Source organism: Camarhynchus parvulus, chromosome 10 (assembly GCF_901933205.1).
Source record: "Camarhynchus parvulus chromosome 10, STF_HiC, whole genome shotgun sequence".
NCBI lineage: Eukaryota > Metazoa > Chordata > Aves > Passeriformes > Thraupidae > Camarhynchus > Camarhynchus parvulus.
The window spans coordinates 17178845-17202592 of record NC_044580.1 but is presented as its reverse complement, the minus strand read 5'-3'; the positions used below and the strand labels follow the sequence as shown (position 1 = coordinate 17202592).

The 23748-nt window shown below is 44.2% G+C and overlaps 1 protein-coding gene across 2 annotated transcripts in view; it reads left to right on the top strand.

Moving 5' to 3' along the window:
• ADAMTS17 (ADAM metallopeptidase with thrombospondin type 1 motif 17) overlaps positions 1-23748 on the top strand; it is a 154312-nt gene that overhangs the window by 39931 nt on the left and 90633 nt on the right. For both annotated transcript variants that reach the window (XM_030954969.1, XM_030954968.1), the window contains exon 8: positions 17387-17492. In XM_030954969.1, the coding sequence (XP_030810829.1) occupies positions 17387-17492 (106 nt within the window). The remainder of the gene's footprint in view (positions 1-17386; positions 17493-23748) is intronic.

Here is a 23748-nt window from a genome sequence, read left to right as displayed (position 1 = left end):
TTGCTAGGGAATAAACGCCGGGCTGCACAACCCAGACAGTGCTGAACTGTGCTATTGGGCATATTCATCACTGCCCACCCTACCCACCACAGCCTTCCAGTTTCTCTTCACCAGCTAGCAATCCCTCTTCCAAATCCCCACTAAAAATTCATGTGCCAAGCAAGTGTAATATGAGATTGCATAAATCTCAACAGAACCCTGGGATAAGCACAGCCACTCAGGTACTTGGGAATTCCTGCTGCTGTAACCCTTGCTCCGCCTCACTCAGCGTCCTGTCTGTGCTTTTCCTTTTCTTGTTTTGGGATGTGGCTTCAGCCAGGCAGCCTCACTGTGCACTGAAGGCCAGAGGAAAATCCTGCTTACACCAGCCTCAGAATCTTGGTGGTGGCTTCACTGGGGTCAGGATCCTGGTCTTGTTCTTAGATGTTGCCTGAGACATGCAACCCTCCTGATACCATCTTACATTCTGCTTTTGTTGTTAGGAAAAGTAGAGCATTTGAATTTTATTTGCCTTTGGGTTTGTTTTGCAGCTCAGTAGTCTTGTTTAAGTTTGTCTTTATTCATTCCATGTACTGAGGGCACGGGTAGATTCTTGATGTCCTTGGCTGAAAAAGGTATTGTCCTTAGCTGGGAGCTCATATTGCCCTGCTGCAAGGAGTTTTTGTAGAAAATATGATCACTCTTCTCTTCGGGAATTTATCAATCTGTGAGTGCTATTGATTCACAGTTATCTCAACTTTTTGAATTTTCTCTCTCTTTCATGACTTGGGTGAAGGAAATAACTTGGGTAATTAAAACAAATGCAAATGTTTAGTGGGGAGAGGGTTAGTTACAGGTTTTCTGTACATTTCTCATTTTTCCCTCTTCCATGAATTTCCAATTCCCAGCTCAGATGTCTCGCAGACCCTCAGTTGCTCTCATGATTAACTCCCTTCCCTTTCTTTTCCCCTATTTCTCTTTGGGGTTAGTTCAGGGCTCATAGGAACTCTTCTCAGTTCTGTTCCTTCGTGTTGCCTTTGTTCAGCTGGGCCTGGGCAGGCAGAGGCTGCTGTTCCCAGGGGCCCTGCAGGTCTGGTTTCCATCACTCAGACCTCGGGACGTGCCCACCGAGGTCACGGAATTTCCCTACGTTTACTCCACCTCAGTCTTCATAAACCTCCAGCAGTTCCTCATTAGTTCTCCTCAATACATCATTTTGCTTTTGCAGCCCCAAAATGTGTTTCAGGCCCTTTTATTTTCCCATTATTTATCTGTCTGTCATGCTCACCCATCCCAGCAGATAAAACAGTGGCCTCGCAGTGGTGTGTGTTTGAAGCTTGTTCTCAGGGAGCTGGAACTAAACACTGTCAGCAGGGAGGAATAACACACTTCCTGCTCTGTACCTGGCCTTTCATGTCCTCCCTCAAACTGCTATTGGTAATTAACGCTCATTGATGTTTAAGCTGGTTTCTGAAATATGTTCACAGTCATTGTCAGATGTAGGGCAGAGTGTCCAAAATCTTCCCATCAACTTTCCCTCCTGCTTTAGTTTGTTAGCTTGTCTCTGCTCATTCTAAATCTTGCTTTTCTTGTTGATTGCTCCCTCCTGACCTTCTGACTTTGACAGAGCTTTTGTCTTTGTTGTGCCTCACCCCAAAGCTGATGCTGGATGTTTAAGCTGATTTCAGCTTGAAAGCTTTGCCTTCTCCCATGGTTTTATTAATGGTTCATGGGGATGTGTTTTGATAAACAGAGCAACTGTCTAAAATGCTGTGGGAAGAACCCTTAGTGCTTTACCAGGCAACATATTATTGAGAAAACATTCTCCAGGCTATCACATCTCAGCATTATACAGGGTGGTGCTGATTTCTGTTTGAATGAAAAGCAACTTGATAGAATTATCATAGAATTCTAGAATGATTTGGGACCATCAGAGCCCAGCTCATTCCAACCCTCAGTCATGAGACATTTTCCACTAGACCAGGTTGCTCCAGTCCCATCCAGCCTGGCTTTCTTCGCAAAATTCAGTGGCTACCAGAACTATGGCTCTTTCCCCTCAGGAATCCAGGACTCCAGCCCAAATCCCAGCCTGGTGTCTCACTGGTGGGTAACTGAGCTTCTGTCTGCTGCCTTTATTGAAAGGAGTAAGTCACGAGGGAAAATATTTGCCATGACTTTGTTGATATTTTTTTCTGATACTCTGGCTTTATTCTTTGATTTCAACTCCATCTCATAAATCACTTTATGTGCTAAATCATTGTGCAGCTTGACTGGTGCAGGTGCAAACACGTCCTGCATTCCACTCCAGGGCCATTTCTGTCTGTGAAATTATATAGCCATGTACACAAAGCACCTGGGAATTTTGGTCTCATAGCTTAAAGGGCAGATACCTGCATGTGATGCTCCTTTCCCCATCTCTTTACCCCTCACCCTCTTGCTATGTCTGGGGCTTTGACATGCAATCACTCTGGGGGAAAAGGCTTGTTAGGACTGTTTGAACTAACAATTCCCAGTGAATTTACAGGATAGTGTCCTTCAGAAGCAATTCAGTACATTTTCATGCTGGCATGGAGAAAAAAAATCAGAAGTGTAATATTTTAATATTTTATTTTGTGTGACAGGCAGGTCTTAGGGTTTTGGTTCTCCTGAATATACTACACTAGAACTTCTAAATTGCAGTTTTATTTCCTAGACGTCTTTGTGCCTCAATTGTTTTTGAAATTAGAGTTGATTTGTGGGACCCTGCTTGAGAACCAAGGCTTTGCTTATGGCTAAGCAGCACTTAATGATGATTTAAAGAAATCTCTCCTGTTTATCTCGGAAAGGGGTCATTGTGTTTGCAAACAGAGAAGCAGGAGCCTAAGTAATGTCCAGCTAAGCCCACTGTGCCAAATAACTGTCAGGAAAAGCTCTGGAACTGCTCCTGGCTACTGTGTGTTTGAGGCTGAGAAGCCTTTGAGGCAGACACGAGCAGAACAAGCTCATTATATTTGGTCTGTGGAGAGACCATTTGTGTCTTTTGGGGTTTGCAGTATTTCTGCTCTTGTCTCTTGCCTCATCCATGTAAATGGAGATTTGCCATGCTTGCTGCACTGCTTCACTCTGCAGCTCCATCACTTCCCCTTGCTGAGGGTTTGTTTCTCTGGGGGATTCTCACCAGAATGATCATAAAACAAATAAAATCATCAATTCTGCTTTCATAGCTGACCCTGTTTCTTACTTCCCCTTTTGTTATAAAAGGTTGTGGAAAGATAAATAGTATTTCTTTTCCACGGTGTCAGACCTGCTGTCAGTCCTCTATAAATAACCCCTCTGGGCTGGGAATGCCAACCCCAGGCTCTCTGCAGCAGAAAGCAGAATTTTCTGCTATGACACGCTTCAGGCCAGGTGGACAGGGGAAAATGAGACTCATAAAAACCATTTCTCCCTGGTCCTCATCCAAGAACATAGAATGATTTTGCACATCCCCATTCCCAGCCCGGCGCCGTACCCGTTAATTCCTGGTGCCTCCCTGACAGACCATGAAACAACACATTCAGGGCTTTTTGCACTGCATTTTATTGGTAAAAAAAGAATGGATTGAGAGGAGAAGGAAATGAATTTGTAAACAGGGCCTTTCCTCGGTAAAATCCAAACCTCTGTACCAAAGAGATCAGAGCTGTGATCCCCATGGTGCAAGGCTACCAGAGGCAGCTCCACTTCCTTGGGCAGCAGCCAGTTCTTCAGGTCAGTGAAATAGTGGTTAAGCCCTTCAACAGGCCAGAGGTTTGTGTTCCTTCTTTCCACTGCCTGGGTCCTTATTTTCCCCTGTGTTTACACATTCCTGGTCAGTTTGCTGCAGACTGCAGCACTTCCAGAAAGCTGACGCGTTTATAATCGAGAAACCTCGGAGGTTTTTCTTCTCCTGTCAGACATAGATGGCTTTTTTCCAGTTGACTGCTTTACAGTGCCTTTATCCTTTGCTGGCTTGAAAACATTTCAGATAGTTCCTATTGTTTTATAGACCCTGTAGCTAGAAAACCAAGCTTGTGTAAAACCATCTGTACATAGCTGTGCAATAGGCTGCAGACATGCAGGGTAATAAGGCATGATTGCATTCATTGTAGCATTTGCTCCACTGGATAATCAAATAGAAGCATTCCAGTTGCACACAGGATATGTAAGAGTAAAGGAAGGAAATGAAGGACAGTTGCCTATTGTACTTTTACATTTCTTTTGTTTTGCAGCTGCCAAGGTGAAATGCAATTTTGAGAGTGAGTTTTAAATAACAGAAATGAGATTTTACTGGTGATAACCAAGAAAACCACAGTGGGAAGTGTGCATAAAACTTTCCCTCCCCTTGATCTGTGCTGATTTTTTTTTCATTTGAATTGGTTTTTTCCCAGCTTTGGTTAATCATCTGGTAACATGACCTGGTATTATACCTAACCCATTTTGCAGGGTGTCTGGTCCTGGCAGGATTTTGCTACACCAAGTGCACTGAGTAGACTGAAAGTCACTTTAAATCCTTGGAATGTTGTTGGGTTTTATTTAACAATTCTCCCACTGCCTCAGCACAAGCTCCAAGCTTTTCAGCTGGGATTGTGCTCCACGTAATGCAAATAGGAATTGGGTATCTAACAATACTTTGCAGCACTGAAAATCTTCCCTGTGTTTACCAGACACTGCAAATGTGCCCTGTGTTTACCAGTGTGCTGAAAATTCAGTAGGGAGTGTGCTCTAGCCAGCTGTGATCCACTACAAGCTCATTCCATGGCTGGAAATATTAATGGCAGGTGCCGTGGGGAAGGTGATGAAATTTTGAGCTGACCCAAGAATGCACAGACACATTCTGGAAATAAATTAATGTCTGTAAATGCATGGCAGAATACTTTGAATTTTACACATACAGATTTGATCAGATATTCCTTGTAGAAAATACTGGGCTTTCTTTATCAAGTCCTTGCCAGTTTAGATAGGAAGGTGACTATAGACAGTGAAATTTTAGTCAAATTATCACTGACAGGTGTATATACATATATATGTGTGTGTGTATTTGTGTATAAGCTGTCTCTTGAACAGAAGTGGATTTCATTGGAATTTTATTTGGACACAGGTTCTGCTATGTAGGTTTACTAATTTCAGGTTCAGAATCCTGTTTTGCCTGGATTAGGTTGACAAGTCTTTTTACCTTTTAGATCAGCTGATAGAAATACATTGAACTTATCAGAATAATGACAGTAAAACCCATAGACTCAATCCATCAAATATCTTTCTCCTCCTGTACTCTTTCAGCATGATGAGTAGAATGTGAAGGATTTCTGTGTTTGCTTAGCTTGGAATTAGCCTTGTATTCCTACTTTGGTTGGTGGTGATGAGCAGTCAGCAGGTTGAAGGCATTTGTTGGTTTTGTGTGGTTGTGTCATACATTTTTGTGGGGCTGTTTGCACTAAGGCTCTGCCTGGCCATAGCTGGGCTGCTGGGTACACATGAATGTTCTGCTGAGGATCTGCTTGTTGGTTTTAGTAAAATCATCCATCAAGCTCCAGCATGTACAGCAATATTTGTGCTGTAGCAGACAAACAGTGTAAACACTGCAGTTATTTATAAGAAAACTGGCCAGTGAGTTGGGAAACTGTGTGGATGTTTTTATATTTATTGAAAACAAGGCCATCAGTCTAATCAGACTTTGTTGTTCTTGAAATTACAGGAAAATAGGAGGGTGAAGTTAGATTTCTATTTAGAGTGTATATTTTATATTTCTGTCTAAGAAACCTGTACGCTCATGTTTCTTTTGTGTGCTCCAGTTTGTTTGCTTTTCTGGCTCTGTCAGTCAGAGAGCAAATGTTGTCTCCATCTTGGTCTTGTCTGGGTCCAAGAGTGGATGAAATTCCTGCTATAGCTCTCTTGACCTGTGTCCTGGCTCCTGGGGAAGTGCTGGTGCTCCTTCTAATCCCTTTGATGGCTCTTCCAAGTGTCTGCTCACTTCAGAGGGGCAGCATTCTTCACTGGAGCTGCTCTGCCCTGCCAGATGGTTTTCCCTGTGATTCCTGCCTGACCTGTACCACATTCAGCAGCATCTGAATAGAGATGCTCTCCTGTGGGAATCCTGGGATCCTGCAAAAGTGTTGCTTAAGGGCTGCTGAAGTTCTAAACTTTGTAGCTCCCTTTCAGCAGTGTCTGTTACCTCACCAGAGTTTAATAATTATGTTTCAATTCAAGTTCTTCCTCCTGGTATCTGATTCCTTCTTCCATGATGTTCTCTGATTTGCCCCAGATTTCTTATAAATTGTTAATTCCAATGAGATTTTGATCAAGCCTGTGCTGATTTTGATAGCTGGTCCATTAGAGAGGATGTAATACACATCCAGCCTGTTCCATGGGGATGCCATGAAGCTGATTATGTTATCACTAATCCGGTGGCTTTGTTGGGAAATGCTTCCCATTATATGGCAGCTGCCAGGAGGCCACTACCACTGGCTCCCAGGCAGGCTGGTTCAAAAATACCCCACCTGCCCAGCTGGGGAGTGCAGCTGTTCCTGCTGCAGAGCCCCCCCAGGAGTCCTGAGTGGGGCTTACCAGCTGAGGAGATCCTGCAAACTGTGCTGCACACTCAGCACAGAATTCTCAGTCCTCAGGGACACAGGGCTTTGGCTCAGAACTGGAAGTGTCACCCAGGCAGGTATTGAGGAGCTCCTGCATTTCCTGGGGGTATTTTATTTAGAAACACGTGGGACTAGAAGAGGCACTTCTGTCCCTGTTGGGAGAACTTCAGCACAAAGCCCTGGAGCAGTGACATGAGCACAAAGTGTCCCTGGCTCCTGCAGGATCCTGTGACAATTTTCTTTAGTGCTGTCACTGTCAGCCTCCCGGGCTGTCACTTCTGAATTGAGTGCATAAAGGCCCCAGGACTGGGACTGTGCCTTGACTTGTGTCTGTGAGGCACCATCGACTCTGGCTGCTGTCAGTCATTGCAAGGAGCTCAGTGGTATTCATCCAAATCTGTGTTTTCTTTCACTGGAGCTCAAGTTTGAACATGAGAGATTTCTTTTTATGAAGTGTGAGAAAAGCTCAGGCTGGTCTTTTTCAGAGTGAGAATTTCTCTGTAGCTGGTGGCTTTAAAGGTGACATTTCATTTCTGAGCAATCTAGAGAAAGGGGTACTTAAAAAACTAGATTCAGGACATATTAAAAATATCTCCAACCATGTTACCTCTGAAATTAGCTATTACTTCTCTTCAGTCAGGCTGATGCTGTGATGTGTTTATGTCTGTATAAACCACCCTGTGGGTCATTCCCTTCCTGGGCAGTGGGTGCCAGGATGGACAGCTCTGTTTGGGAACCCAGAGGAGAGGCTCTTTGGGTTAGCAGAAACCCAAATGTTTTACCCTGGTTTGGTGGGTGTATCTGTGCCCCGTGTGTGCTTTGTGCTCATGTCTGTCTCCCCCAGTGATGGTTGTTCCCTAATATTTTTAGAACCCATTGGCCAATTGGAATCAAACTTGAGGATATGGAGCTCAGAAGTATTAGGCTTTCAGAAGTTTTCTGAAAATTAGGAAGCTAAGCAGAGGAAGGAGCCATCTCCCTCTGATGCTGCCAGTGAAGGAAAGATTGCAGCATCCATTTACATCAGGACCCCCAAGTGGAAGTGATAATCTCTAGGAAATCAAGCCATTAATTTTGCAGTAAGTTTAGGGATTTTTTATTTATTCTCACCTCCCTTTCCTCGGTGCTGTTCTGCTCTACCAGAACAAATGTGATACCTGTTGGTGGTGTGTGAGGAGAGGAGCAGAGCCATGGCACTGCCTGCTGCCATGGAAGGATCATTTTCACTCCCCAGCCCTGGCAGCAGAGGTATCAGCCAGGGTTGCTGAGGGGAGATGCTGGGAACCAGCTTTGCAACCCAAGTTCTGACTTAACAGAGTAACTCAACCCCATTACCCTTATCAGGCACAGCACTAAGGTTTGTCAGGCTGTGAGGTTAAATCAGCACTCAGCAAAGAATTAACAGAAGGGCTGAATCAAGAATTTCTAAATAAGTTTATCAGTGCTGGCTGGCAGCTCACCAATGTGAAGCCAGGAGCTTCAGCAGCCCTGGAAGTCAGGATGTGGGAGCTGCAGATGAGAAGCAATTTGAGAAAGCATCTGTTTGGGGTTTGATCTCTGTGCATCATCCCATTTGCTGCCTTCCCTGCAGCTCACCTGATGTTGCCAGGAGAGCAGCTTTGACATGCATACAGCACCTAAAAATAAAATACACTTTAAATATGAACGTGTTTCAAAAGTATAGGTTCATTCAGGTTCTGAGAGTAATGATTGCTGAGTCATTCTGTAAGAACATGGGCACAGTTTAATGGGGAGCTGGGGAAGAATGCCATTCATCAGCAGCACAGGTGTTCAGCCATCTCCAAAAGGTTCAGCAGACTGGGCTGACACTCTCCAGACACTGAAATATTCTTCATTAATGTTGTTTAACCATTGCAGGACTGATCCTTGCTCATGAGCCCACCCCTGACCAGCACCACAGCAGGGTGATAGGCACAGCTCAGGAAAGCTCTTGGAACTGTTAAAAGAATCTTTTAATTTAATTTGCAAAGCTTCATGAGTTTCTTAGTGTTTGTAACTACAGAAAGGGGAAAACTGGAACTGAATTCTGGACCCTGATGGTTTGCTCTTAAAGCAGATGCTGTTTGGTACAGAGACTCCAAATATTTTTTCTGAATTATTGCCAAGTCTGACCTTGTCTCTTCATTCTGGAAGGGAGATAGTGAGGAATTTAAAGGCTCCAGAATCCCTGCTGCTGAATTCCATTGCTTTTAATGAGACTGTTCAGCAGTCTCATTAAAAGCTCTGATTTGATATTTTTCTTCCTTCTCTCTGAATTCAGACCCTCTGTTGAAGCAGGTGGCTCAGATGAGTTGCAGGGACAAACTGACAAGTCCAAAAGTGGAATTGACAGAACTTATCTGAAAAGAGGAAGATGAAAATAGCCCCAAGGCTGGTTTTGGAACCTTACACAGTTTGCAGAGCTGCAGCTATGGCAGGCAGTGCCAGGGTTGCTTTTCCATTCCTTGGGAGATGGAAGCCTGCAGGTGGGAATCCATCCTGAGGACAGGTGTTGGCAGACTGACATAGGCATGTAGCAGAGTGCTGGGAATGGAAGAGTTACATTTTTCTCTTTTTTTGGTTCGTTATTTATTTCCTGAAAGATGCAGCTTGGGGGACAACTGATGCAATTCTTGAGTTCAGGCCTCTTCCACCAAGATAGCACAGGTCAAAATGAAAATACTGAAATACCAACATTTGATAACATCTGGGAAAGGGAAGGGTGAGATTCATAAAGGCTGTTTAGAGCAGGAGCAGGTGGAGCTCTCTCCTTTTCTCAAGCTATCCAGCAGGTGAGAGATGTGGAGTCATTTTTATCCCGTGTCTCTGTGCTGCAGCCACTGCAGTGAAAGACAGTTGTTACTCCACAGCTCCACAAACCCTGAATCTAGTGCTGAGTCCTGCTGCTGCCTTGATGGGCTGCCTGCCTGTTTCATATTGTCATGCTGATGTTTCCATGCAGGTGGGAAGGGACAGGTCCTGCTTAACTCTACAGCAGCTTGTGGGAAGGACTGGCCGGTTCCTCCCCTGAACACCATGAGTCCAACACAAGATATTCAAATCCAAATGCCTTTGATCCCCAGGCAGAGGTGACTTTGGAGGGCCAGGATCCAAATCCTGATTTGCAGCTTGGTTTCACAGTTGTTGGTGTTGTTTTTTTGAGTTCTCAGTCTCTGTTCCTGTAGCCTTTCAAAAGCATCAGATCTCTGCTGCCTTCTGCCAGATCTGATGCTTTTCTGGTGTGAGATATCCCTGAACAACATTGTCCCCTGTGCCTCTCTCATTTTCTCTCACTATCTTGTATCTCTCTGATTTCCATCTCTTGTTCCTATACCAGTTCCAACAGCTGTCCCTCCCTTATGCTCAGTGCCAGGTTTTGCCCACACCTCCCTGCCTGAACAATTCCATGCCCTCAGACTTGTTCAGTAATTCCTCAAGTGAACCCATGATGCCAGAGACTTCTGACCCAGGGCTGGAGATCCATTTTTCTCCAGCAGTAAGTACACACAGACATTCTCAGGGAGCTCATCTTCCTTTCTGATCTTATCTGCTGCCCTCCTTGACCCCTGCCTCCCTCAGAAGTGACTCCCTGCTGCCTACGAGATCAAAGTCATGTTTCCTGAAGCCTTCTGGAAAACCCATATTATCTCCATTTGCTACTTTTCTGTCCCTGTCTCTTCTCATTCCCTTATCTCTTCCCATTTCTCTTCCCGCCTTCTTCGCTGAATTTGAATTATGCCAGGCTTCTGTATTCTTCCCACCACGGTGTGTTAACTGACTCAGTCCAATCCCCAACTGGAATCCCTCTCTCAAATCTAACCTGGCCAGCTCTTCCCCTGCCTTTTCTCTCAACAGCTGTCCTAATATATCTTACTTGGAGTAATGCAGCCCATGTAATCCCTGTGTGTGTGTGAGCATGGAGACTTTCAGCACCAGGCAGTGATGTCTGTAAGCAGAGGGTGAGCTGCTTGGATTTTGGAATCAGCATTCAGGAATGGTGGTCTGATTTGGACTAAATGTCCCAAACTCCATATTTAGCTAGAGAAACAGGATTGCAGGAAGGAGCTGTGTTTGAGTTCTGCATTCAGCAGCAGCCCAGGCTCTGGGGAGTGTTGGGGAGAAGCTCTCTGGAATGTGGCTGTTAGCATATCAAAGTAGAGTAAACATGGAGATGATACCCTGCTTCCTGTGCCCCAGTTAATTAAGGCACTCCTCATGTCTCCTTGGAAGGGAGGATTTATTAATGTGCTGTCATCCAGGGGAGTGATGGTTTGCTGAAAGGGAGGAGCCATTAATGGCACAGGGGATGTCACGCTGAACAAAGAGCAGATGTCAGAGACACAGGGAATTTCTTTTATCTCCTGCTTTGCTGAGGTCTCAGATGCTGGTGTTTTATCATAAAAGCTTAGAAAAGTAGGGCTGGAAAGAACTTCAGGTGGGCTTTTAGTGCATTCCCTTGCTGCAAGGCAAGATCAGTGGCACCTGTGTCCCTGATGGATATCTGCTCCATGGGGCTCAGCAGGGTGCTTGTTTCCAGCTTTCTCTCAATCCAGTGAACACCACACCTCTCCTCAGGTATGGTCAATGTGGTGAATATTTGTGTTTGATCCTGGTGAATGGCACTGGAAAGGAATGTGGTTTCAGAGATGCCTGTGCCAAACCTCTGAGGGCTTCCGAGGGTTGTCTGCTCTTATAATGCAGCATAAATAATGTTTTTGTAGGCATTGGTTAAAGGGATCTTCTTGGCCAAAAAAAGTGTTAGAACATCTCTCAGCTGTCTTATCTCACTGCAGTTGGTGTCTGAAACAGCTTTTGCTGGTGTGGATGAGGACAGATATCCCTGAAGCTAGGAGAGGTCTTGGTCTCTAGAGCTCTTCTACTGTCTGGGCTGCCCCCTGTGCCTAAATCAGTGAATTAGCAGAGTGTAAATCCAATGCAAACAACATTGGGATAAAGCTCTTGCTATCTTGGGGAATGTCTGTGTGTGGGCAGGTTGGTAAAGGGGCAGATAAATGATTCATCTATTAAACTTGTCAAACCTCAGGGGGGTTCCCAAGAAACAGAAAAGCCCTGCAGAAAGACTGAGAGGTGAAGCTGAGGGTGGCTGTGCTGGGGAGGGGATTCCACATGCTCCATTAATTGCTGTCCTGCAGGGTAATTAAACAGAGAAAAGGAAGATAGCAAAAGCACTCCTCTAAGCTCTGATGATTAAATCTTGCTGCCTCTGCAGGTTTACAGACATGAAGAGGTCTGGCCTCACAAAGGTATTTTTATCAGGAAGGTGCTGAGGAGGGTAGCTGGTTTAGGTGTCAGGTAATTTGTTTGGAAATGGGGCAGTGCACTCCTGCCTGGGCTCCAGTGTGGGTGAAAGAATTGACTGAGTTCTGTTGAGTTGCAGTGGTGCCATAGCTAAAATTGGGGTGTTTCTGCCTGAATCACAGGCCTTCCACAAAGACTAAGGCATGTGGTTGAATCTGGCTTGTTCAGCTAGAGCCCTGGTCTTGTGAAATGTTATCCAGGGCCACTCATCAGACCCTTGGGTGTTGTATCAATATTCAATGCCAAGTATCTCTAGTTATTCCTAATAAACTGAAAACTATCTCCTGCCAAAGGTATTGAGCATTTCACTCATTTGTTCTATGAGGACCTTGTGTTCTGAGGAGTTTATCCTTGTGAGCTCCAGAAACATCAGCTGGCGCTGTGAAGATCAGATTTGATCTGTTAGTCCTTCAGGGTCAGTGTAATGAAAATCAGGAGATTCAGAAAGTACCTACACTTTGTGTTTCAGCTGTTTATTTTTCTTGCTGGGCCTTTGGGATTCTGACAGCAGTTGTGTACACTGGAAATGACAGTGTTTTCAGAGGAAGAAGTTATTTTATTGGGCACTACAGGACAGCTGTCTGAGTTCTGGGAAAATTGTGCTGCATCCCTGCAGGTTGTGGTGAACTGAATTTTTACAGGGGTCATGGTGACATTCAGGACAGGCTATATTCTCCACAGGGAGAAGAGGATTCTGTGCTGATGGGCACATTTGCAACAAGTTGCCCAGGTACAGAAAGTCAGGATCTGGTGGTCAGGATTCTCAGGAGTCCTGGTGGCTTCCATCAGCTGGTCCGTGACATCAGAACCTCTTCCTCCATAAAGACTTGAGTTCAAAATACTGTGACTTGCACTGGTGTGATTATGAGCTTGTTTTCCTACCTGACTGTAGCTGTGTCTCATGCACTGGATGGTTGCTCTGTAATTTCTGGAGTTGTGGTTCATGATGAGTGTGTTGTTTCCTGTGTGGTTTTTGTTAAATGCAGTAACAATGAAAATTATTGCTGAGGAAAACAGTTTCCATACGTGAATATTAAACTCTAATGGAAACCATGTTGTTACTGCAAGATGAACAGAAGTTGGCACCTTGGAGGACTATCCAGCATTAAGCCAAATTAATCTGTGCCACTAAGATTGCATGTCCAGCTTTGAATTAGGACATTCTCATAAATGAAGGAACAGCTCACCCTGTTCACTCCTCTGGATGATCCCTATAAACCAGGCTTGGCCTGCAGGCTCAGTGGTGACAGCCTCAGCCTGTCTGTGTTGTATGTGCTGGAGAGGGCCCTTCCATGGATACAGTTCTTTTTCACCTGGATACTGCTGGCTCTTGAGACCTGTGTTTATTCAGCTGTAGAACAGTGTTAGTACCTATCTTGGAGGCAGTTTAGTAGGTTTCTTCTTTAATGTTTCTTAAATTTTGGAACATTTTCTATGTAGGCTTTATAGAAAGGGAGAAGTATTTTTCATTTTAAGTATCACAAGCACTGAAAGATTCCCTTGGTGACTGACTTGATGTGTAAATACAGGCAGGGCATCTCTGTCAAACATATCATTGCCATTGAGTGGAAAGGCAGAGCATGAATCACTTCAGGGTTTCCTGATTTTACTCCTGTAGGATGTTAAGAGAGGCTACAGGAATGTAATTGATGGCAATGTGTGAGCTGCACAAATTGAAAATCATGGGAGGATGAGAAAAACATCAGCTCAACACCAAACCAGTAATGATGGGGAATGGGAGCTTTGCTCTGAGCATGTGGATGTGCAGGGAGTCTCTGTCTGTGCCAAGCAGACTTCAGGACTGGGAGTTTGGCTCCCTTCCCAACAGCAAATACGTTGAGCAGGGGGAGAGCCAGCCAAGTTTTAATCAAGTAAAAGTTCTGTATCCAGAGGTGTTTGGCAAAAGAAGAGATTAAAGTATTAGGAGTGCAATGAAAACAAGACATTAGAGAGTTGAAAGCTGGAGTACCTGGACAAACCACTTGCTGAGTGAATACTCCAGAGCCGTGAGGAGGGAGCCCCAGGTGTTTGGAGTAGGACAAAATGGGAACCCACACACCAGGACTTGTCTTTCCCAGCTTTGGCCATCCATGTGGCAAGTGTGTAATGTCCTCATGCCTCGCTGGGCTGGGGGGAGAGATGGGATCATTCCCCTTGGAGATACTGCTGGTGCAGGGCTCAGAGCTGGCAGGAAGGCCAACAGCTGCAAACTGTTTATGTATGACAAGTTTTTGGATAAATGTGAGTTTACACAGTTGCCTGTGTCCCAGGCTTTGCTGTGGAAGTGCAGATAGCTCTGTGTGTCCAAGCCCAAGCACAGAAGTTATGGGCTGTAATTATGTAATTTCTCAGGAGAGAAAGGAAAAAACCCTCGTGCTTGGTAATAGTAATTGGCTTTCCTTTCCCTCTTCCACTGATGCTCCTGCTTGACCTCTTTTATATATTAAAAATAGATTTGTGGTAATTGCTGACAGCATATCTGAAAGATAAGGACATTTTTCCCCCCAAAGAAAGTCACTATCTGTATATTTGCGGAGGCACATGAGAAGTGTGGGGTTTTCTTAAAAAATAAAAGACAAAAATCCCAGTTCAGCTTCCTTCCTTCTTTTTTGTTTTCACACGCACACACCTGTCTCACAGACAGGGCCAGAAGCAAAATTACCAAATAAAAGCATTTCCTCTTATATTATTCCCAGCCTGGTAGAACCATGGCACGCCAGGATTTTCACAAACATGTCAGAATTCGTGAAGTTTTTATTCCAGTTCTGCAGACTTGAAAGGCTCAGATAAAAATCTGGAAATTTAAGAGGCAAACAACAGTTTCCATTCATCCCAATGAAGACATAAATCATGTTAATGCAGCTACCAAGGCATTGTGCTTCTATTGTTGTTGGTTAAAGGTGTGTTTTTCTCTGCATATCCGTTGTGTGGATCATTGTACTGGCTTACAAAAAAGTTGCATTTATGTTAATGGTTCAGCTAGATTTACTAAAGACCTGGAGTATGTTTGCAGATCAATAATTTATTTGCTGTTGATATTCTGATGAGAGGAATTCATGCTTAAATGTATTGGTCCAAAGGAAAATTATAGTCTTAGGAAATAGTCTGATAGAAAAAATAGATTTAGAAAACATTTTTAAAGCAAGCTTTTTCAGGCTTAAAATGTGATACCAATTTGTTATAACTGGCTTGCTGTTCCAGAATGACTCTTATTAATAAGCACTCAGCAGTTCATGAGCTGGACTTCTTACTGAGTTCATTCCACGTACTCCAAAGGTTTCTCCTCTTCCAGGATTATGAGTTTCTCTGCCCAGTCCATTTCTGTAATAATAAACTAATTTTAAATGGCTACATTTTTAATTGATCATTGCAGATATTATAAAATGGCCACACAGGATTCACATTAAGCACTGAAAATAGCTTATAAAAATAGATGACTAAGAGTCTCTAACTGACCCACAGTCACTACTTCTTTGACCACTGGTGGATGTACAAGTCCTTAATCATTACTTTTCCACCTTTGAATAATGAGGGTTTTAGCACAGAGCAAAAACCAAAATAATAAATTGGATATGCATTGCCAGGTTCAGTGGGGATTACAGCCACTGAACAAAGACTTCAGAAGAGTTACTATTTGGTATAATTTATTAAACATTGTAATTGGTATTTAACATATTTAAATATATTGGCAGAATTCTAGACTGTTCTGCTGCACCACACCTCTCAAAAATAGGAATGTTGCCCCCTTCTATCTCCATGATGGCAAACACAGACCCAGCCTCATTTTGTAAAATCTCTCAGAAGGAATTTAGCATGAATAATTTCAAGCAAAATGGACTTGCCTGATTGACCCCTGAGCCTGAAATGCAATTGTTGCTCCTCAGTTAAAACCTCATGTGTCAGACACAACTGAGAGATATTGGCACAGGTGAATGGAAGATAAAGGTGGAATAATCAGGTTTAGTAGAAGGAATAAAACACTTTCGGTAAAAGTCCTGCTCTGGTCATTTCTGCCTAAAACTGCTGAAAGGGAATCAAAATGTCTGTCCCTATTCAGTAAAAGTGTCTCTCAGCTGGCCCAAATACTTAGTTTTGGCTTCCCTTTAACCAAAAAGGGGCACATTCATTGGGCTTCCAGGTATGTGGACTGAGCTTGCAATCTCAAAAATCTTTGCCAAAGTCTGTTCCTTCCTGAGCAATTCCTTGATGTCCTTTGGACTATTCTGCATGTAAGAATCGAGTCAGTCCAAGAAGAGTGCTGAAATCCAGCCTTTTAGGCCTTGATTTAAAAGGTTTAATCTTGATCTCATTTTTTTTGTTTATGGTATGAATCTGCCCTTTCACAGTCAGCATTTTTAAAGTAAGCAAGTGTTAGTGCCTGATTTCTGCCTTCACTCTTCTCTGCAAGTGCTGAAGTAAAAGGCTGTTGCCCATCCCTTCATTCCATCCAGAACACCCCTGGCAACTAATATCCACATCCTTATTGTTGTCAAATCTCATAAAAACAGAGCTGGACTTCTTCCAGGTCTAAAGTTTTATATTTGCACCCTGATAAACACAGCTTTGTCATCTCTGAGAGGAAAAGAAAAAAAGGAAACCAGGGAGATCATGGCTCCATTGCATGGTCATGGTCTGCTCCTTAAAGGCAGCTCCATGCAGGCACCCCTCCGTGGAACCAGTACTGCAGTGAGGAAATAGATTCCTTGAGTGCTGTTAAATACAGATAAAAGCAGATATATCCACTGGGGCACCCTGAGGTGCCAGCACAGCATTCCCAAGTGCAGTGGCACTTGCAGCAGGGGCCACTGACTGCAGAAGGGCAGATGAGGACTATTGTTTTTCCATAGCAGAGGTTCCATGCCATAACTTTTGAATTCCTTTTTGGCCTCAGCCTCAAACTGTTCGTGGTGCCCACACAAACAGGAGAACACTGTGCATGGATCAAGTCCTAAATTCCACTCAGTAATAGGAGACTTGTGCCACCTACATTGGCTTTGTGACTCACCAGCAGCACTTTGCCAGCTCTCCTGGCTCTGACACTCTCGCTTGCTTTTGAGCATGAAAAGAAGGGAAAAGTGTAAGATCTTTTCAGAGTCTCTGCTTTATTGTTTTATTCCTGCTGCCTGACTTCATTCTGAAAATCAGAACTTCATTTAAATGCTTGCTCAGGCTCCTTCACTGCATCTTCTAATGCTGTAGTAGAGGGTATTAGTAGACAAGTTTAGATGAATTTTTGGTCAGTGAAATTGAGACAGTAAAATATGTTTTCCAATAAAAGCAGTGGAGGTGAGTGTGTTTTACTTATTTCCTGTCTGACAAAACTCTGGACTGATTCTTCACTAGGATGAGGAAGAAACTACTCAGATGATCTTGTATGGAAACTGCTCTAATATTTTTCATGCTAGTTGCATTTTTGATCACTTTGGTTGTTACTGCTGTATGTTTTGAATGAATGAGCTGTTTCACTGGTTCTGATGGGAACATTCTCTGTTTTTCTGTTGCAGGAATTGCTTACCTAGGAGGTGTCTGCAGTGCCAAGAGAAAATGTGTTCTTGCTGAAGACAACGGTCTCAATCTGGCATTCACAATTGCACACGAACTTGGGCACAAGTAAGAACTTGTCCTTCTGTTTCCTTCTTTTCTTTTGCCACTTTACTTTTATTTAAAGCCAGACAAGTGCAATTACTAGAGTGGCTTTTTGTTATGATTTCATAAATGTAGCACATTGATACATAACCTAATTTTCAGGAGGCTTATGTAAATACCCATTTTAGTACACAGAAATCTTTCTAGCTGTTCTTCCCCTGTTTTCAGCTCTCTGTTCTGATTCTGAGTAGCACAAAGAGGCCTCAATATCTTAAATGATCGACAGTAATAGAGACAAATTCTGATTTTCTTTGCTGTGTAGAGTAGGTCCACAAAACCAACATGAGCTTCAAAAATCTTTGAACTTGCTAAGTTTTCTCTGAAGTTCAGGTGTCTGTGTCAAGGACTTTAATAGTTAAATAGTTTGGTAGTGGTTTCATCTCTGCATGTGAAGTAATCTGCTGTGACTGGAATGGTAAACATCAGTATTTTGGAAATGCCCTTAAGCAGAATTATTTGATCAAGAGAAAGAATTCCTATAACTTGATTTATCAGCTCAATCACACCTAAGTAAGACACTTTGAACACACTGGAAAAAGCAGGAAAGAACGTGACAAGTCCTGGTCAGGCAGCAATTTGCAGGATGAGATTACTGGGTACTTTCTGCAGGTGACTTTGGAGACTCTTTAAAGCTGCCTATGAATATCCCATGGGCAGAAGAAAACAGAATTGACTGGAAGAGTCAGCTGCATGCTCTTAGTGCAGATAATGAGTTAACCAAAGGTCAGCTCCACATTCCCTGCTCTCCAGTGTCACTGCACTTACTCATTACACTGATGAGCTTTTTCCCCTTTCCATTGACATAACTCTGGTTGCAGTGTCACAGTTGGGCTGTGGAAGGTGCAGAATTAGGGCCAGGAACAAAGTTGTACAGGGGGCAGGACTGTGCCTGGGGGGTTTTCAAGCACTCTTTCCTTCAGCCTCTCTGGATGTAAGGTGGGAAATCCCAGCTTTGTTCCTGCAGTAAGAAGTTTTGCCTGAGGTTTTTCTGCACCCTTCCTGCAGCTCATGTGTCTGGTGTATCTTCTTTTCCTGCAGTAAGAAGTATTTCACAGCTAAGTCAGAGCCAATGGAGCGTGTTCAGGTTCTGGCCAATCTCATTCCATGACAAATAATTACTTTATGGCAATGTGTTTCAAAGTTGCATGGAGGATATTTAGGTTACCTACCAAAAATGAATCTCCTGTTCACCCTCCAGTGACACCAAAGGCAGCTGAGCCAAACCGAGGGTGGTTTCAGCAGAAATGAAGGACATTTGGTTTTGGTTTTATTTAGATTGCATGCCAAGATGTTAAACTGAGCCTAAACTTAATAACAAATTAACCTGTGGGTAATGCTAAGGGAAATTCAGCACTCATCTTTGGATGGGCCAAGAGCAAGAGGGAAAAATACTTGAGCTGCAGAAAATCCAGCTGTGTGAAAGAGTGAGACTGGTCTGCTCTGGTGTTTGCCAAGTTTCTCAGCAGAGCTGACAAGCTTCCTTCTAATAATGCCTTGCAAAAAAATCCCCATCATAAATAGGGGATGTAATGCTTTCAGATACAGCTCTCCATCTGTGCAGAAAATTGCCAACTCCATTTTCTTTTCTGAGGGCAGTTTTGGTGGTAAGGCCACAGTGTCTTTGCTGGTTTTCTTTCTTTGCCTTCATCTTGGAAAACTATTTCAGGAGTACTGGAGGGGTGTGGGGGCTGTAAGGGCCAGTTCAGGGACCCAAGGCATGGGGGTGATGTGGCTCTGTGAGGGCACGGGAGCCAGGGGGGCTCCAGCTGAAGGTTGTAGAAGCTGTTGGGAGGATTTTGCTGCCACAAGTGTTTGGGGACATGTTCCAGGTTATCTCACTCCACAGGGAGCTGCACTTCTCTGTCACACATTGGGGCAAACCCTTCTGCCCCCTCTGCCTTGCCACCAGCAGCCTAATCAACCCCCAGTGATGCCAAATCAAAACAGAGGGGGGAAATGCCATGTGTGTCACCCCCCAGCCTGAGCAACAAAATCATCCCTCTGTGCTGTCACTCACCAGGGGCCTGGCTGCTCGTTTCAACCTCTGACTGGTTGTCTGGTGCCTTCTGGAGGCCAACAGCAATCTTTCCATTGTCCTTACAAGGTGTCAGGCCTTCTTCTGGTGTTGAGCTGCAGTAAGATGCTCTGAGCAGTCCTGTTTCAGCACATCTTGTGCAACTAGAAGAATTCTTTGCAGACTTTTGAGTTTTTGAGTGAAATGTAAGGAAACTCATTGCAGACGTGAACACAAAGAAGCTGACATGAGCTTTAAAAATGAAAACCAAGGAAAACTAGGTGTAAGTTTCTTAATTTAAAATAAAATCCAATCAAAACTTACATCCATATTGGCAAAAATATAAATTTTGGAGAGCCATAATTTTGAGCTTTATTGAAGTCTGATTTCCTTATGAGTGTAGAAAAGCTGAGATTTATTATTCTTTCCTTAAGACTAACAAATGTCTGTGGAGATCACAAGCCCAATTTGGCATTCACAGATAGTTTCTGATGTGGACTTTGGAAAAAGTGAATGGATTACTAATTGATGTGTCAGATTCCTAATCTGCCACTAATGTCATTTGGACTGACTGCAAAAAACACTATTCCGGACAGCTGTGCTGTGAAAACATGGAGACACCATTAAATAGGTCCATTAGGATGAAATTGGTCCTATGAAAGTTGAAGGATGGAAGTTCATCTTTAGGTTTAATCTGTGAGCTGTTGCTTGATGATGGGGTGAGCGGCATGATTTTGTATTTAAATCTCCCAGTCTGTACTGATAGTTTTGGTCCATGGACACAAATGGAACATCCATCTGTATTTAGATACAATTTTTGCTACGAAGGATCCAGGAGAAGAGTCTTGCTGTTACAAAAAGGTGACAGGCAGGGAGCCCAGTGAATGTGTATTGAGGCTGCAAATCATAAACTTCTACCACACAAGAGAGGACCCTCAGCAAGCCTTGTTCCTTCAGTCAGCTGGGTCAGCAGTGGATGTCTTCTAAAACAGCACACTTGAGTGTACCCAGGGTTTGTTGGATTTTATCCAGGGTTTGCTGGGTGGGATCCTGACCTACACCTGACACAGAGATCACAGTGGTCTCTGAAGTCGTAAAATGTACCAGTCTGAGGTCTTCATATTATAAACATAATATGAACCCTGAGCATTTCTTACACTCATCTTTCCTCAGAACTGCAGGGCAAGTCCATCAGTAAAAGCCTAAACCTGCCCTACTTTTGTCACCAGGATCCTGACTGGTGCCTCCCTCCTCCTCCACCTCCATGAACTGCACCAGCGTGAGGCTGATCTGAGATTCACACCCCAAAGACCACCCTGAACAACGGACTTGGAGAAAAATAGTGCCACTTCCCCCCCCCTTCTCTCTTTGCCTACAGCAGTGACTTTGTTACCCTTTTTAAGTCCTTCTCCAAAGAAAAAGTCAAACAAGTTTTTGGAAACAAAAGCTGGGATTCATGCGTGTATCCGTTTTCCCCTTGTGGAGCGGGCGGGCTGCAGCCAGGGGTTTTTCAGGACAACAATGCCAGCTTTGTTGCAATTGCTGTTTCTTTCAACAGCCTCAGCTTTCCTGTTGTGGGATGGGGGCAGGCTTGGGTGAGGAGGGAAGATTCCCATTCATGAGCCAGAGGAACTGGCACTGCCTGGATGGGGAGAGAATGGCCCGAGGTGGTGTGGCTGGGAGCCACGCTGGGGCAGATGCCCTTAGGAAAGGGGATTAAAATCAACTGACAATAAGCAAGGAGCTGCCTCCTGCCAACAGCCTGAAACCACACGGCCTCAAACTTGAAGCTGAAACAGATGAGGACAAAAACCAGTCCAAAGGTAAAAGCCCATAATGCACAAACCAAACAGCTCAGGGCTTGGAGTCAGACAAAGAGAAGGGTTTGGAACCAGCAGGTTTCTCTCCAGTGTGCTTATTTGCTTTAGATGTTAGGTATTGATAGCTGTAGCTTGGATAAAATTACTTCAGGGTGCATAATTCTTTGCTGCCTTTGTGGAGTGTCTCAAGCATCATGGTGTTGCAGATGAGGGAGAAGCACTCTGGCTGTTCCCTCTGTGGCCTGGTATTTGTGCTGATGGACTTGTGAATAACATTGGCCTCCCTGGTCAGTGTAGCTCTGCACCCAGCAGAGAGACTGATGCAGATGTGCCAGAATGTGAAAACACTGTGGGCTGAGGAGTGTCTCTGAGCAGATCCCAGAGGTGCACAGTGATGCCCTGTAACAATTTACACCAGCAACCCAGTCCCTGTGGTGCAGCTAGTCAGAATGCCTGAGAACCAAGCAGGAAGTTGTCCCCCTTCTCCCCTGCCCCACAATTTATAAAAAATTGGTCATAACACATTTTAAAAATGACAAGTTTCATGTGGAAACTGAGCACCACCCCAGTAAATGTGACAGATCTGTGCAGACAGGTAATCCTGCAGAGTGCACACTGTGCTGATAGAAACCCCTTTCTTTTTCTGGATCAGCCTGTCCTGCCATTCCAGTCAGAGCAGTGCCAGCAGCATTGGAGCCGGACAGCCCAAATCATGGTGCTGGGGCAAAGGCAGTGCTTCTGGAAGCCATGGAGAAATGGAGGGACCTCTGCTAAAAATTCTCTCCTTTTATCCTGGGGTTATAACATTCAGGTGCAGGATGTGGGAACTGAGAAGCTGTTTTGGAAGAAATAATGCCACCAACCCTCTGTGTTTTTCAGAGCAGCTCAGCACAGTCTAACCCTTGAACTCAGGGTTCTACCAGTGGAGGCAGCTGAGTGTAGTTTCTGTCCTGGCTGATTTTAAACAGTAACCCTGTTTTTCCAGTAAATCTCTCACCTGGGCTTCTTTTTCTTTTCTGTGTTTCTCTGAGTTAGTCCCACATTTATCAGGCAAGTTCTGCCCGACCTGAATTTCTGTGGAACGTTTTTCTTTGTTGCTGTTGCAGAAGTACACTGATGTGTCCTCAGTTATTTCATACCTCCCAAAAGGCATGAAAACCAACTTAAGTTGTAGAATCAAACATGCAGAAGCACCAAAGTCTCAGTTTCCGGGCTATCCAGACAACTTCAGTTATAACTCTGCTCCCTCTGTACTGCAAATGAGGTCAAATTCCTACTCACAGGGCAGGATTTCAGCATGTACTTAAAGACTTTACTTAAACACGTGCCCGCAGGCATCTTATTCACTCCTGTGAATTATATTTTACTATAAGAGAGCGCTAGCAAAGAGGTGCCCATCCTGTGTGGCTGTAGGGTAACAGCCAGTTGTGGATGGCTCAGGGATCCGGCTCAGCTGTGGCTGCCAGGATCTGTCCAGTGGCTGGACAAACCTCTCCAGTGGCACTGCTGGCAGTTTGGGTGTAGATCCTGCCTTGTGCTGGGGAGCTGTGGTTCCCTTGGTGCCTTCATAAAGCCTGTGTGGCCCTTCTGACCAGGCTGTGTGTCAGAACTCACATCTCTGCATTTGGAGTGGTGGAAAATCAAGGTCACTTGGATCCCAGGGAGCACTGGAGCCAGAGGCAGTCCCATGCAGGCTTTATTCTTGCAAGCTCAGGTATTACTTACTTTGCTACACCAGAACTTCCTGAGTAGCTGGGGAGTTGCTTTCAGGCAGTGCCTGCCCCAGCTCTATTCTCCTGGGGCCAGAATCTCCTCTTGAAATCTCCCGGGAGGATGTGGCTGTTCCAGTATACTGCAGTCTCAGGAGTACTGGGAGGGACTGGCTGCTGTGTGGACATAGCCTGGGGCTGGCCAGAAATGCTGGCAGCAGTCTGTACCCACCCTGGAGTTGCTAATTTTATTTTCTGCCATTTGTGTTGTAAATCTGTTGAGGAATGTCTCTCTCTCCCTGTTCCCAGGCTCCCTTTTCGTGCTCCCCTCCTCCCAGGTTTCATTCTTCTTCCACAGATAATTGCAAGCACATTTTCACAGTTAAGTTGCCCTTCTCTGTAGAACTCCAAAGGACATAATGGAACACTGCCTATTTCATCAGATGTGCTGTACATCAGAGTGGTATGATCTAAGCAAAGCAGTTATTTAATAACAGCTTCTGATTCACAGAAAGAATAGGTATATCCTAACATTTCAGATGCTTCTTCCACTTCTGGTAACTCACTGAGGGGTCTGTTTTAGATAAAACAAATTATTATGATGTACCTTAGTAGCTTGATAATGACTTTCTAAAAACCATGTCCTAAGTTAGTCAAAAGGACGCAGAGATCAAAGA